The sequence below is a fragment of the Lynx canadensis genome, chromosome B1 (genome assembly GCF_007474595.2).
Source record: "Lynx canadensis isolate LIC74 chromosome B1, mLynCan4.pri.v2, whole genome shotgun sequence".
Classification (NCBI taxonomy): domain Eukaryota; kingdom Metazoa; phylum Chordata; class Mammalia; order Carnivora; family Felidae; genus Lynx; species Lynx canadensis.
This window is the reverse complement of record NC_044306.2, coordinates 161,168,814-161,184,621: the sequence shown is the minus strand read 5'-3', so window position 1 is coordinate 161,184,621 and position 15,808 is coordinate 161,168,814. Positions and strand designations below refer to the sequence as shown.

At 41.0% G+C, this 15,808-nt stretch overlaps 1 protein-coding gene and 1 pseudogene across 4 annotated transcripts in view; one reads left to right on the top strand and one right to left on the bottom strand.

The window, feature by feature from the left end:
- Positions 1–7,476: 7,476 nt before the first annotated feature.
- Positions 7,477–15,808, top strand: part of CEP135 (centrosomal protein 135) — a 70,467-nt gene continuing 62,135 nt past the window's right edge. For 2 of the 4 annotated variants that reach the window (XM_030313838.1, XM_030313834.1), the window contains exons 1-4: positions 7,477–7,686; positions 10,865–11,022; positions 12,411–12,601; positions 13,978–14,145. In XM_030313838.1, the coding sequence (XP_030169698.1) occupies positions 10,910–11,022; positions 12,411–12,601; positions 13,978–14,145 (472 nt within the window). In that variant the 5' untranslated portion in view covers positions 7,477–7,686; positions 10,865–10,909. Of the gene's footprint in view, positions 7,687–8,910; positions 9,063–10,864; positions 11,023–12,410; positions 12,602–13,977; positions 14,146–15,808 lie in introns of those variants that run through there. The other 2 variants (XM_030313835.1, XM_030313839.1) reach the window with 2 other exon arrangements.
- LOC115513256 lies at positions 9,036–9,125 on the bottom strand (annotated as a pseudogene).

Here is a 15,808-nt window from a genome sequence, read left to right as displayed (position 1 = left end):
GTATTGGATCAGACCCATAGAGGATCCAGCCCAGGAATTGGTCTTTCCAGTGAAACCTCGAATGCTGAGCGCTAGAGTACGGAGCATGCTGATTTTGACTTTGCATTCCATCAACTGGAAAATTGAGGGTATTCCTTGAAATATCACCAGCTTCTCATAATATCCCATTACATATTTGGCATCCATTTATTTCTCCAACGCTTCTTGAACATTTTTATACATTTGCACCATCTCTCAGGGGCTTTTTGTCTCTGTAGAGGATATTTCTGAAACTTCTGTTTGTCATCATCCAATTTTGATGAGTTAGGAAGAGTGAGATAAGACAGGTTCTGTGTATCAGAATCTTCCTCTTCAAATAGTTTCCCCAACTTTGAGGGGGAAAAAAAAGAAGCCAAAGTATACTTATGTTCAAAGTACGTGTGGTTTGCTCAGAATGGCTCAAAATATACATTTTATTTCCTCACATGCAGTTCTTCCTCTTGCCCCTAGAAATAACTCCAGCATGACCCATGACTTTTTTGGTGTCTCTTAAGTAGAATACTTACTCATGGTCAGTAATTAAAATATCTAGTTCCCTGTCATAAACAAAACTTTAAGCATGGCTCAATGGTCAATGTTTCGCCCTTTCCTAGCTTGGGTTTGCTGCAGAGAGAGAAGATAAAGGGAAGTGGTCACTTACTTTCCCCTTTCCTGCCCCCATGTCAATTCCTCCTCTATCCAAACTGCTTAAGAAAGTAGGGGAGGAGAGGGGACAGGAAAGTTCTTACTTGACCAGTGTTGCTGTGAACCAATGTCTGCTCTCTAACCAGTATTTAAACCCCTTTCTTTTTTGTTGTGGGTGCTTTGGAAACCCTCCTCCCTTCTTCCCTAGGGCTCTCTAACCTGCAGCTCACTTGTGAAGAGTCAAGGCATCCCTATTCCCAGAGGTCTCTTACTCCTCCACCCTGGAACTGGCACTATCTCCAGCTTCCCTTCCTGCAGACCTTCCTGGACAGGACCCTTTCCTGTGAGGTTATAGTTGTAGACCACAGAAATCCCTCTAGATCATTTAAACAGAAGGGGTCTTCAACCAGGTGGTAGGAGGCTTACAAAAATTGTTTGGAAGGGCTAGAAGAACACGCTCTAGGCAAAGCTTCTAGAAATGGCTCCCGCTGCCAGGATCACACCTCCTTTGTGGTCAGGAAAGCTTTCACCAATGCTGCAGGATGCTCCTGAAACTACCTCTGCCACCACCCATCCAAGCCAAACAGGTGCCTCACATTCTGCTGCTCATTCTCCTTCATCCAGTTCCTCATGTGAGTCTCATATGAGTGCAGATGACAGTGGGAATTCCATTCAAGGGAATCCATGAAACACAGCGCTCAGCTCTCTAGCCTCCCCTACAGGAAGGCACACCAGGAGCCTGGAGCAGATACCAAGGGGCACAATTCACAGGATCTGGTACAGGAGCCAATATCTTTGCTCACGTGAAGCTCATACCTGGTTGTGGGAAAGATACAACAAACTCCGAGAGGGTGTCCTCACCTCAGGATTCTCTCCGTTGCTCAAGGAACACTATTAAGTGGTTCCTTTGAATCATCTCTCTCTTGATTTGAGATGAAGAGACAAGATCTCCCAAAATTCTTGGATCATTTTTTACATTCTATTCCATGCTAATAAACCCCTAATTTGGTCTAGGAATAAATCACAACTGATTCAGGCCTTCTTTGCCAGGGACCACTCTCAGGGTGGGCATGGGACCCAGTTCTAGCCAACAAAGGGAACTCTACTAGGGGATTCTGGGAGACATTTTTCTCTCATATGGGAAAGAGGCCTTTGAGGCAAAATCCTTTTTCTTTTTCTTGTCATGCAATCCCTCACTTCTTGTATTGGGTGTTTTTGCATGGAGACTGGTTTCTTAGAGTTGTGACAGCCATCCCAGGAGACAGTGAGGCAAAAGGTCTTAAGATAAAAGCCATCCACTGAGAAGAGAAAGTGGAAGAAGAGAAGTGATCAAGTCTTGATGGCACCACTGAACTGCAAACCAAACCTGCTACTGTCAGGGTTTTTTGTCAAGTGAGAACATGAAACATTTTGATGACTCAACCAATTATTAATCGGGCATTCTGATAATCGCAGCCCAATACATGTTGACTGACACTGAAGCTGAGTCCTGGGGACCCGTGATAAGTAAGAGAGAGAGAATGAGAGTCAGTTTGGGCCTAGGAAAAGGATGCAAATACAGCCCAAGTCAGCAAGTAAGTATTTTCATGTTTCTGCATAGTTAGGACTTTCTGAGCAGGTTTTACCAGAACCTGGGTTAAAAAACAAGCCTTAGAAGTTAAAATATGGCTATGACAGAATACAATGAGAGAACTGAGAGATTTACCTCCCAAGACATATGTATTTACCTTTCAGAGGTAGCGGGAGGGGGGGCGAAACCCAAACCAAGAGGACATCACAGGAGTTATAGACCAGGAGAGGCTGCTCTTGTCTTTCCCCTGGAGGCATTTACAGTTGACTCTTGAACGATATGGGTTTGAACTGCTCGTGTCCAGTTACATGCAGATTTTTTTTAATGTTTATTTATTTTTGAGAGAGAGAGACAGAGACAGAGCACGAGTGGGGTAGGGGCAGAGAGAGAAGGAGACACAGAATCTGAAGCAGGCTCTAGGCTCTGAGCAGACTGCACAGAGTTCAATGCAGGGCTCAATCTCACAAACTGCAAGATTATGACCTGAGCTGTAGTGGGACGCTTAATCTACTGAGCCACCCAGGCGCCCCTACATGCAGATATTTTTTTGATAAATACAATACAGTACTGTAAGTGTATTTTCTCATATGATTTTCTTTTTTCTTTCTTTTTTTAATGTTGATTTATTTTTGAGAGAGAGAGAGAGACACAGAGAGAGAGAGAGAGGGAGAGAGAGAGAGAGAGAGAGAGAGAGAGAGAGAGAATGAGTGGGGGAGGGGCAGAAAGAGAGGGAGACACAGAATCTGAAGCAGACTCCAGGCTCTGAGCTGTCAGCACAGAGCCCGATGCGGGGCTCGAACCCACGGACCGTAAGATCATGACCTGAGCCAAAGTCGGACACTTAACAGACACTGAGCCACCCAGGCGCCCCCTTATGATTTTCTCAGTAACATTTTATTTTCTCGAACTTACTTTCTTGTAAGAATACAGTATATAATACATGTAACACACAAAATATGTGTTAATCCATTTAATATTATCAGTAAGGGTTCTAGTCAATAGTAGGCTATTAGTAAGTATTAAGGAAGTCAAAAGTTATATATGGATTTTCAACTGTGCAGGAGGTCCGTGCCCCAACCCCCCATGTTACTGAAGCGTCAAACATCCTTATATTCCAGCAGGTAAGAACCCAGGACCTTTCCTTTCTCTTCCCAAGGAAAATGAGTGTACCATAAACAGCAAAGGTTTTTCTCCCTTTTTCAGGAGGGGAAGGGTGAGCGCTGTCCCTCTCAAATATAAACTCTCAGATTCTCAATTTAAAGGGGCTTACTCTCCTGCACTACAGAAACCAGCACATATTGAGCAACATGTGGCTTTCATCACATCACTTTGGGGGTTGGGCAAGGGAACCCATAGTTATTGATGTAAGTAATAATAACTTTGGTCTCTGCTCTGGAAACTCATGTTTGCCTTCAGGGTAATATAAATAAATATAGATATTAAAAATATATCAGCCATAGTAAGAAGACTGTGTATGGTTCTTTACTGGTGAATATGTGACTCAGTTACTAAAAAGGCTAACGTGATACTGGATTGTGTTGTATACAGTGAATGTGCTGTGCAGGTATATGAAGAGAAAAAATATATCCCAGTCCTCAGTCCTAATCTGATGCAATCTTTTCTGGGTATACATTTTAGAGGAAAACAGAGAAACTAGAGTTTCTACCTCCAGAGGAGGTAGCCAGATAAGTTATGGACTTGGAGACCATGTCATTTGAGCAAAGGTTGAAGGATCTGGGGTATTCTGAAGGGTCATCATACATATGAGGGAGAAGATTCACTTTCTTCTGATTGCTCAGAAAAAAATGCTGACACTCAAGGAGAAGCAGATTTTAGCTTCATACAAAGAAGACTTTTTCTAAAAAAGCTTTCAGTGATGCACTGAGCTGCTTTGAAAGGTAGTGAGTTCTCTTATCATTAGAAGTAGGAGTAAGTGGGGTGGCCATGTGTTGGAGAGGTTGCACAGAAATCTGTATTTCTGTAGAAGTTGGTCTAATTGAACTTTGGGGACCCTGGCAACTCTGTGTCTCCACAAAGTTTAATTGGTCATCATCTGAATATTCTCCTTTTTGGCCATTGTCCTATAGAGTTCCCTTCCTTGACAGAGTTGTTTTCATTTCCAGACTTGAAGCCAACACTCTATCACTTACTTCGTCACTTCTGGTAAGTTAATCTCCTCAGTATAATAGAGATACCTATACTTCCTATTTCATAGGGTTATTAGAGAGATTAAAGGAACTAGTACCTGGAAAGCATGCCCAGCATTTAGAACAGAACCTAACAAGCACTTGATACATAATGATTAATATTAGTTTATTTGTATCTTTGTTTATTGTCTTTTCCTGCCTTTTACTTGGCTACCTACTCATCCTTCACACCTCCATTAGTTCTAATTTGTATGCCTCTTATTTTCAATGAGTTTGAGTCCTTGTTCACACAGAAAAGAGCCATGTGATGAATTACATGTTCATATCTTTGCTCATTTTAAAATCATTTTCCTACTATATTCTATTATTTATTAGTTATTTTGCTGTCAAGTTATAGGAGCTTTGTATATACTAGGTCTATGATAATCATTGTAAATATTTTTCCAGCTTATACTTTGTGTTTTGACCATAGATATTTGACCTGCAAAAAGAAAGTTTTTAAAAATACATGCTAGTGTTTATCAATCTTTTCATTCATGTCATTCATACAGAGCCCCTACTCCTCTATTCTTATTGACTCCAAATGGTGATTAAAAGGTGTAATCCCTTGCGCTAGTATTATGAAATGAAAAGTTCTGATATCTTTGTAGACACACAAAAGAAACTGTTATGTCATTAAGATGCTTTAGCATTCTGCTTTTAAAAGTGACCCTTTCTTGGAAATAATTTTCCAGTGTCTCTGCTGCTAAAGAACAGCTTCTCATAACATCTGATCACTTACACAGCTTGAGTGTCTTTTGTAGCCAAGTCACTGGAGGCTCCACTGCAAGGCTCCAGACAGACGGGAACTTATTGTAACCATTATCCTTATCTGCCAGTAAACATCAGGTTGCCAGCCAAACCACACACCTGTAGCAATAGGGAAACTGAGTCCCTGCTGCTTAAATAAGGGGACCTGAATTAGCTAGGAGTCATATTGACATTTTAGCTCCATTTCTTGGCAGTCACCAAAGAAAGGAAACTATGCTGCATTGGACTTGGTGTCAGAAGATCTGGTTCATTCAGCTCTGTTCAATTCAGTTCACCCTTCCTGACCTTTTATTAAGTGCCAGTCACTCTGCTTGGTTATAGGCAGAAAGAAGATCACATTAGTCTTCTGCGTAGTATAAAGAGCTCATAGTCTAACAGGGGAAACAGGATCATCATTGACTACATCAGTTAATGATATTCAGATACACAGAATATATTTTGAAAATACACAGAAGAGGGGCAGGTATCTGGGAGGATCAGTCTGATAATGCATCTGACTTTGGCTCAGGTCATGATCTCATGGCTCCTGGGTTCAAGCCCTGCATCAGGCTCTGTGCTGACAGTGAGGAGCCTGCTTTAGGTTCTCTCTCTCTCTCTCTCTCTCTCTGACCCTGCCCCATTTGTGCACTCTCTCCCTCTCTCAAAAATAAATAAATAAAAATATTTTTAAAAGAAAAAGAAAATACAGAGAACCTGAAAAAAAAAACCTCAACTTATCTCTGTTAAGTTTCTCCTAAACATTATCTGCACATACCTACTTGTTTCCTGGTGAGTTATTTTTATTCACAACACTTTTGACACCAGATGAGAGGTTTTTTTCCCTCCTGACACCAAATACAGTGTCTTTTCCAAAACCACTTCTCTGAGGGGTCCATAATTCAATTAAGTTCTGACACTAACTACCCAGAGTTACTGCAGACTCCACAGGTGAAGGGCTCAGTCCTACAAGACTACTCCTACTTCAGATCACAGTCACAAGTCCTGGGCCTCCCATACTTTGGATGGACCAACTATACATGACCTCTCTCAGATTAGATAATTTATTAGAATGGCTCACAGAAGTCAGGAAGGCACTAAGAGAGTGTAATAGGTTGAATGTTAGCCCTCCAAGAGATATGTATGTGTGTGCGAGGGACTCTGACCTTAGGCCCTGGGGTCCAGCAGTGAGCCTGACTCTGGTCTTCCATGTACCATGGAGTGAAACTGGCCCATAACTGCAGTGTTTCACCCACCTTTTTGAATATATTTTATTTCGATTTTTATATTTCTAATTACTATGGTTTAGGGCAAAGGGAAGACCAGGAGTCATCTGAACTGATGGCTGTTGCACAGCCATTCTGCTATGATATTTATTTATGCCTCCCTGTTTTCAAAAGGGAGTTCAGCAAAAAAATGTGTTTACTGTACATATTCAAGACTACAATAGCCATCTAGAGTACCTAAGTCACTGTCTCCTAGAAATACCATGAAACAACTCATTAAGGCACGTGGGAAAACAAACAAGACACAATGCAAACGATAATATATGAATGGCTGCAAAGTTATTCACAACCCACAGAGCAGTTACATGACATACTGAGATTAAGTACCTTTTCTGAGTGGAAGGCCTACTTGGGAGAGTAATGAACAGAAAGAAATTGAACTCCTCTCTGATCATCCAGTAAGTTTTAGGGGAAAAATGGAATTCTAGGATTTGACAACCTATACGTTTCCTCAAGTAAGCGAGCTCTCTACAATCGGTTTATTTCAATTTAATTCCATTCACAAACATTTATTGTGGTAGGTGCTAGAGAGTATGTCAGCTGAGTAAAATAATCTGACTCAAAAAATTCACAGTTGGGGGTAGCAGGGAGAGACATGCAAATAATTACGTTTTCATGGAGTGAGCTATAACTCATGGAATCAAAACTTAATGATGTTATACTCATCATGATGGTACAAGTATAATAAATATGTCTACTCAGAGCTTTACAGGGACATGGATGTGGCGGCAATAGTCAATTTTATTGGGTGGTTATCAGGGAAAGTAGCAAAGAAAACGTGATTTTTAGGTTGGACTTTTCGTGGTCAGCAGGCGAAGTTCAGCTAGCGTGTGGAGGCTTATTCGCTGCAGGGACCAAGGGCAGTGTTTTAACCCTCAGCCCAGTAGACTGTCAGCGAACCCGGCCAACGTGAAGATCACCGCTGGCATCCGCTGAGGTTCCGGGTTTGCCCGCCGTCAGGGGGCGCCGTGGCCGCGCGCCGTCCGGCCGTTGCGTTTCCGGGCTCCGGTGCCCAGCGCCGCCATCGGCCGCCGAGCGCTGCGAATCGCCTGCGGGTCCCGTTACCGGGGTAACCGCGGCGCCGACTCCGCGCAGGCTGGGACCTTCTCTCCGCGCCATTTTCAAACTGTCCCAGAGCCGGAGCCGGAGTCTAGGGCTGAAGGAGCCAGCGAGAGAGGCGAGGCCTGAGAGGTGATGCGGCCGCAGGCGGAGGGAGCGGCGGCCGGAGGTGCGGGTGAGTGCCGCCGTGCGGAAGGGAGGCCCGGGCGCGCCGGCGGCGTCCTCGCCGTGGCCTCCCCGCCGTGGCCTCCCCGGCGGTCCCCGCGGACCGGGCCCGGGCGCTGCCGGGAGGGAGGCCGCGCGGCCGCGGGAGGAAGTGAGGCCCGGCAGGGCGGGGCGCGTAGACTCCCTGCGGGCCCGCGTCCAACACCTCTTCACTTCGACACCCGGCAGTGAAGCCGCGGCCCGGAGGTGGTCCTGGGGCAACTCAAGCTGCGGGGTTCCTCCCGCGCCCCTGGCCGCGGGCGTTTGTGCGGTGCGTGCACACATGCCTGCTGCCAACTGATGGGTTGATTTAAAAGTTAAAGTGCCCTGTTGAGTAAGAACAGTACGTGCTCTTTGTAAAAAAACAAAGCATCCCAAGGTGTAGGACTAGAGCCGTTTGTTAACTTTTGTTTTGCATTTTCGAAAACATCCCCTGTCCTTTCCAGTCTCTACTATTTTAAGTTTGGCACTGAAGGACTTCGAGACAACCTAACTTAGCTTGGCCTTTTGTTTTGTTTTGAGCCCCTGTGCAGATGTGCACACAAGTCACTTTTGTAAAAACAAGATGTACTGGCTTTCAGACACCTGCTTTTCCCCAGAGTCAAGCTAGCGAGTGGTTCTAAACACATATGCGTGGAGGACCTCCAAACTTAACCTTTTTATATGGTTGTGCTAGAAAATTTGAGGAGAGCCACAGTGCTTGGGTGATGTAGGTGGGGGAAGACAGCAGCCCATAGGCGAGGAAAGCATAATACATGTTTTTTGTTCTTCTTGGGGGATATTAATCTTTTCTGTCTGCCCTGTGTTTCGATGATTTTTTGATTCATTTACATTCTGCCTCAGCCCGGATGTGAGGAAGTATTATTTCTGGGTAACCAAAGTTGGTAATAGACAAAGAGGAGAAATATTTGAGTGGTGAGGCCCTGCTAGTTCTTGGTTTGACAGGTGTTTTTCTTAATTTTTTTTAATGTTTATTTATTTTTGAGAGAGACAGACCTGAGTGGGGAAGGGGCAGAGAGAGAAGCAGACACAGAATCTGAAGCAGGCTCCAGGCTCTGAGCTGTCAGCACAGAACCCAACATGGGGCCTGAACCCACCAACCGTGAGATCATGACCTGAGCCAAAGTCCGACCCTTAACAGACTGAGCCATCCAGGCGCCCCTTGACAGGTGTTTTTCTGATGTCTCCAGGAGTTTCTCCTGACCTGCATCAATCAGGTCCCTCTTGTGGAAGGAACCTAGAAAGTCCATGGAGACACAACTGAAAGAAAAGGTTAGCAAGAGCGTGGAGAGAAAAGATTTGTAGAAAGGAGTAATCAAGGAGAGGTACTACCTTAGAAGTGATTTGGTAAGTTGCTGCAGCTTGGTATAGATACTACACTTGATCTTAGCCAAAAGGCCAAGAAGGATTGCACCTTGGTAGAGAAACAAGAGTGCTGGACCAGGACTCAAGAGACCTGAATGCCCACCTGATTTGTGGCTTTGTAGTTTGGGAAAACTCTCTAGAGGCATCCTTTCCTTGCCTTTGAATTGGGAGGATGTCTAGTAGGCCCTGTCTCCCTTATAGGGTAAGTTGTGAGGATGAAATTTTGCATGTGTTCATATACATTAACATTTTATAAATTGTGAAAAACAATAGAGCTGTAAAACAAAAGTTTAGTATGTCTTAGAAATATGAGTACCAGCACTATGTTTACCTGGTGAAGGTTAGAAAAGAGCAAAGGTTCTACACAAGCAATCTTTGGATAACTCCATTTTAGGGCAGATTGATAGAGAATATATTCATAAGCATTGAAAAAGGCAAGGATAAAAATATGTGTATAACTACTTTATGTGTTTGTGTCTTTTTTCATGGAAGTAAAATTTACATGGTGAAATGCACAGATCTCAAGTGTACTATTTGAAAACCTTTGATAAATGCAGTACACCTGTGTAACTGGTACCCCAGTTAACGTAATATTTTCATCACCCCAGAAAGTTCTTTTTTAAACCTTCCAGCCAGTCTCCACCCACTCTGTTGACCCAGGCTGACCCAGCCCACAGCTGTTCTGATTTCTATCTACATAGTTTCATTTTGCCTGTTCTTGAATTTCATGTAAATAGAACCATACAGTATATGTGTCTGGCTTCCATTGCTCAAATGTCCAAATTAATTCATGTGGTTGACATGTATCAGTAAATTCCTTCTCTTCCATTCCTGAGTAGGATTGTGTCAATGCCTCATAGTTTATTTATACTTCTGCTGTTGATGGACATATATAGGTTGTTTCCAGTCTGGGACTATTATGAGTAAAGTTATGAATATTCTTGTAGAGTCTCTTTGTGGATGTTTATTTTCATTTCCTTGAGTAAATACCTGGCAATAGAATTATAGAGTTACAGGGTAGAAGTTTGTTTATAAGAAACTGCCAGACTTTTTTTCACAGTGATTTTACATTCCTGTCAGCAGTGTGAAGATTCCAATTGCTCCAAATCCTTGACAACATTTGGTCTTGTGCTTTTTATTTTAGCCATTCTAGTATGGGTGAAATTGTATACCTCATTGTGGTTTTAATTTGTATTTCCCTGATAACTAAAGGTGGTGGGCACCTTTTCCTATGATCGTTCCCATTCAGTTACCTTTTGCAAGGTGCCTATTCAAGTCTTTAGCCCATTTTCTTTTGGATGGGCTTTATTATTGAACTGTAAGTGTTCTTTATGTACCTCATATATAAATCCTTTATCAGATACTATGAATATTTTCTCCCATTCATTTGTTGTTTTTGTTTTCTTAATGGAATATTTTGATGAGCAGACATTTTTAACTTGATGAAGTCTAAAAATTTATCAGGTTTTTCTTTTACATTTAGTGCTTTCAAAAAAGGCTTCTCGAAAGATTCTCTGCCTACCTCAGGTTTGGGAAAATATTCTTCTTTGTTTTCTTCTTTATTTTTTTAACTTTTACATATAGGCTTATAAAGAGAGATTTATTTTAGTGCAGCAATGTGACTATCATAAGCATTGTATTTAAATCAATCTAAATATTCCAGAAGGCTGCCTACCTGAAGAGAAACAAAAAGTAGTTGATTCATATTAAAATAATCTTTCCTTCTTACCATGACACAGTAATAATAACTATAATAACAGTAATGTTTTACTCCTTTCTTTTAGGGCTTTAATTTTGGGGAGTGAATAAAACTACTTTTGGAAGACAAGATGACTACAGCTGCAGAAAGAAAGTATATTAATATTAGAAAAAGATTGGATCAGTTGGGATACCGCCAGACTCTGACAGTGGAGTGTTTACCTTTGGTAGAAAAACTTTTCAGGTAAAGATGAAAATACAGTTCTAAACCTGTGTGATCCTTAATCCCATTTATCTAGTTTCTATTGAACTTCGTGTTACGGTGAAGAAATGGGTGGATTTTTTTGGTTTTTGTTTTTATAAAGTCCTTCAATCATCTGAAGCTCATTATTCTTAGATCCTGCTTCTATATCATCAGTTCAAGTCCTCCACATTGCAAAACTCTCAGGGTCACCGTTCACACTATACTGTTCAGAGTAGACATTTCTGAGAGTTTTCTCTGTGAATAGAATTACAATTTTTTTATGTGATTTTTCTGATACAGTTGGGAGTTCTATGTCTGCCTCTCTGGTCTTTTAATCACTGTGATTTGATAATCGTTCTCCATTATGTGGTTGGTCATTATTTTAGTGGTTACATGTTACTTTAAGTGAAAGATTCTGTGTGATTTTTGTTCTTTTCTACATGAGTTGTTACTGTGATTTGAGACAGGAACAGGGAAATTGCTTGGGAAGCTTTTGTAGTAGGGCTCAAGCTGTGATGATGGTAAGGAGAGACTGGAGGGGGATACTTGGTGGTCTTTATTATGGCTTCCAGAACTCTTCATGATGTAGTTCTAGGTCTGCGATTCAGGGTTGTAGGGTACAGTGTGTTTAACTTTCAAAAACTGGCAGACTTTTTATATAGTGATTTTGTTCTACAGCTTCATCTCCCATGTATGTAACCATTTGAAGCTCCCCAGACATAAGTGTACTCTCACCCTTGATCTCCATGTGTTATTCTGTCTGCCTGGGAAATCCCTCTCTCCTCTCCCTCCTGCCCATGTTCATTTAGCTGTAATGGCCTACAGGAGTCTGTCACATCTGCTGAATGTTACCTTCACTACTTAAGTCATTGTTGGAAACTTGTTCTTGTGTTTCCTTTAGAATGCAAACGTTTTAAGACTAGAGACTGACTTTATCTCTGCTCTACCTAGGACAGGCTGAGCATATAGTTGGCACTGAAATAGTTGTTGAGTTTATCATATAGTATTAAAACCTGACAAACTGTCAATAGGATATAAGCTCCATGATAATGTGTTCTATATTGTTTTCCCTGCTCAGTAAAGACTGATGTATGAATATTCTGGTCTGTGTGCTTAGAGGTAAGGAGCACGTGCGCACTCACACACGATCAGGTGAGGGGCAGAGAGAGGGAAGAGAGAATCCCAAGCATTCTTGGAGCAGGTATCACAAACTGTGAGATCAGGACCTGAGTTGAAATCAAGAGTTGGATGCTTAACTGACTGAACCACCACCCTGTTTTTAGATTTCATCTTACTTAGCATTAACATTTAACATTTTTAGAAATATATTTTTAGTTATTAAAAGTTAAGAGAATGTTTCCTTGTATTTATATTTTGTATAATTTCAGTGACCTAGTTCATACAACAGAAAGTCTTCGGAAATCAAAATTATCTGCTGTGAAAGCTGAAAAAGAAAGTGCCAATTTTGATTTTGTTTTGGAACCTTATAAACTTGAAAATGCAAGATTGATAAAGGAAAATAATGAATTATACCTGGAATTAATGAAACTGAGAGAACAATCAAGCCAACATATTAAAGGTAAAATTTTGTGATTTTTAAAAGGTAATATTTTTTTCCTTTTTTGTTTTATATGTAGGGAAGGCTTCTATGCAGAAATGTGATAGTCTTCCCCCCTAACAGTCTTGAAATAATGTAGAGTGTGTCAAAGAGTTCCCAACAAGGAAAATAAATTTACATTTCATAGCTATATTCTTCTTCACTATATGTGGGTTAAATCTTTAGAATTAAAATTTCTATAGAAAAAAGCACAGGATAGGGAATATAGTCACTGATACTGCAGTAGCATTGTATGGTGACAGATGGTAGCTACACTTGTGGTGAGCATAGCATAACTTATAGAGAAGCTGAATTCCTGTGTTGCATACCTGAAAATAACGCAACGTTTGTCACCTATACTCAAAAAAAATTTTTTTGTTATTTTTTTAAATGTTTATTTTTGAGGGGGCGGGGCAAGGGCAGAGAGAGAGGGAGACACAGAATCTGAAGCAGGATCCAGGCTCTGAGCTCTCAGCACAGAGCCCAACACGGGGCTTGAATCCATGAACTAGGAGATCATGACCTAAGTCAAAGTCAGACACTTAACTGACTGAGCCACTCAAGTACCTCCCCCCAATTTTTTTAATTAATAAAAAAATAAAATTACTGTAGAAAATATTAAATGCTGAAACTAAAGAAATGTCCTTGAAACAACCTCTTACTGAAAGTAAGAGAACTAAAGTGAGGTGAGAATCTTCTATCATTCGGAATCTTTAATGCTTTGTCTTTGAACTCAAAGATTGTATAGAATGATTTTGGGGTGCCTGGGTGGCTCAGTGGGTTGCACGTCTGACTTTGGCTCAGGTCATGATCTCACGTTTGTGGGTTCGAACCCTGCATCAGGCTCTGTGCTGACAGTTCAGAGCCTGGAGCATGCTTCAGATTCTGTGTCTCCCTCTCTCTCTGCCCCTCCCCTGCTCATGCTCTGTGTATGTGTGTCTCTCTCAAAAAAGGAATAAACATTGATAAGTTTTTTTAAAAAAGGATGATTTCAAAGTCCTGGACAGAGGGTAATTGTATGGCTATCTTATTATAAATTCTTGTTATATTCAGTAGAAAGCCCTAATAGCTGGCATGAATTCATAATCCCTCAGCTTCATACCCAGTTTACTAAGTTGGAGCAAAAGCCATAACTTAAGCCACATAGCAGAAAAAAAATATAATTCCCTGTTTTGTTTAGTGACTTATTTGCAGTTTTGTTAACAGTGGTAGAAAAGGTAATAGCCTTTCAAACAAAGCTTGGCTAAGAATTGGATGGAGCCTTTCAAATTAATGCGACTTTTTGTATTTTGTGAAATGGAAGGACTTAACTGATTTCTTGATCTGTAAAATAGTTTTTGAATCTTTTTCATTTTAAGAGTTGAAAACTACATTGAAGAAGTGTGCACGTGAAACAGCTGATCTGAAGTTTCTAAATAACCAATATGTTCATAAACTCAAACTTTTGGAAAAAGAGAGTAAAGCTAAGAATGAAAGAATTCAACAACTTCAAGAAAAGAATTTGCATGCTGTAGTACAAACTCCAGGTAGGTCTGTTCCTTCTCAAAACAAATTGTACACACTAATCTTTTAAAAATATTAAAGCTGTTGACCAAAATAGGACTTTGGATTTTCATGCTTAGACTTTAGTACTTGAAAAGATGATCTTGGATCATCACATAAACTTGTAAATTTATTTCTGAAGATCCAGCTAGTATTTTATGCATGTGTTTAAGAACTTACATAGTAGTAGCTTCTTAGGTATAAGTAGTCTAACTTCAGTGCCCAGAGTTTTATTTCCTTAATCATTATTTTAAGTTCCTTTTTTAAATTATTGGTATCATTATTATTTTTTTTCCAAGCCAAATTGTCCGCAGTGTTATTAAAGATACTTTTCATAAACAATCATGGTATTTCAGGGAGGACAGGGGCAGTCAGTCGTTAACAGTGTACAACAACTTTCAAACCCCTTTGAAATAGACTTCCAAATTCAATGGACTACCAAAATCAGAAAGCCACTATAAAACCTAGTGAAGTCTTCATTTGATGCTCTGAACAGGAAAGGTTCAGGGTAAAGATTGACATTTCACATTTAGCATGTTGTTTAACAACTTTTCACAAGCCGGCCCTGACTTTCAGGAAATGAAATGAAAGTGGCAGAATTATCAATCTGAAGATCCACAAGCTATAAAAGGAACTCTTTGATGGCTGCCATCTCAATATTATCATTATTATTTTAGTTGTAAAGATAATCTGTACTCATCAAAAATTTGGAAATGATCTATTTACCTATTTCTTAGTTTATTTTTACTGTTTTTTAGCTTTATACTCAGTAGTTCTCGAGCAGGACAAAAGAAATGATGGGGCATATCCATAGTTGAGGGTGGTCAGGCATAAAGTTGGTGGAAGAATCTCTAGTACCAGTGACAAGATCATCAAGATGTCTGAATTACGGGATGAAGATTATGGAGAGTGAGTGAGGTGTAGGAAAATGCTGGATCATGAGATGAGGTGGAGAGTGAGGGATTAGGAGCACAGTGAGAACCAGGAGTGATTTGATCAGAATGAAGACTGTGATGAAGGGAGATCTATATGCTGGCACAGTTCCAAGTGTTGACAAAGACCACGCATAGTCATCTTATGGTGTGCCTGTAGCCAAGTGGAATCCATGAGGATTGAAATGGCAAGAGATGAGATGGAGAGGGGGACTTTGGGCTAAAGGCAGAAAAGATCGAGAAACATGGAAAAGGTCTCAGAAGTAACTAGATTAAAGTGGAGAAAGAGGATGGTCAGATTTCCTGAGAAAAGAGTGGGGCAGATTCCAGAGAGATTCAGGAGGTGGAATCTATAGAATTTAGTGACTGAATATGAGGGACTTGGGAAGTAGAAGAATTCCCAGATTTCTGTTTCTAGTGAATGAGTGGGTAGATGATGGTAACATTTTTAAGATTGAGAAGGTGGAAAGCAGAGCAGGAGTTCACTTTTGCATGTGTTGTATGTTATACTAGTGGAACATCTGCATTGAGATTTCTAGTATGCAGTGGGATTTGTGGTGTAGATCTGTTCTTAGAAGTGTGGTCCCAGGGGCGCCTGGGTAGCTCAGTCGGGTGAGCATCCAACTCTTGATTTCAGCTCAGGTCATGAACTCACAGTTCGTGAGGGGTCATGAGATCAAGCCCCACATGGGGCTCTGCCCTGAATGTAGAGCCT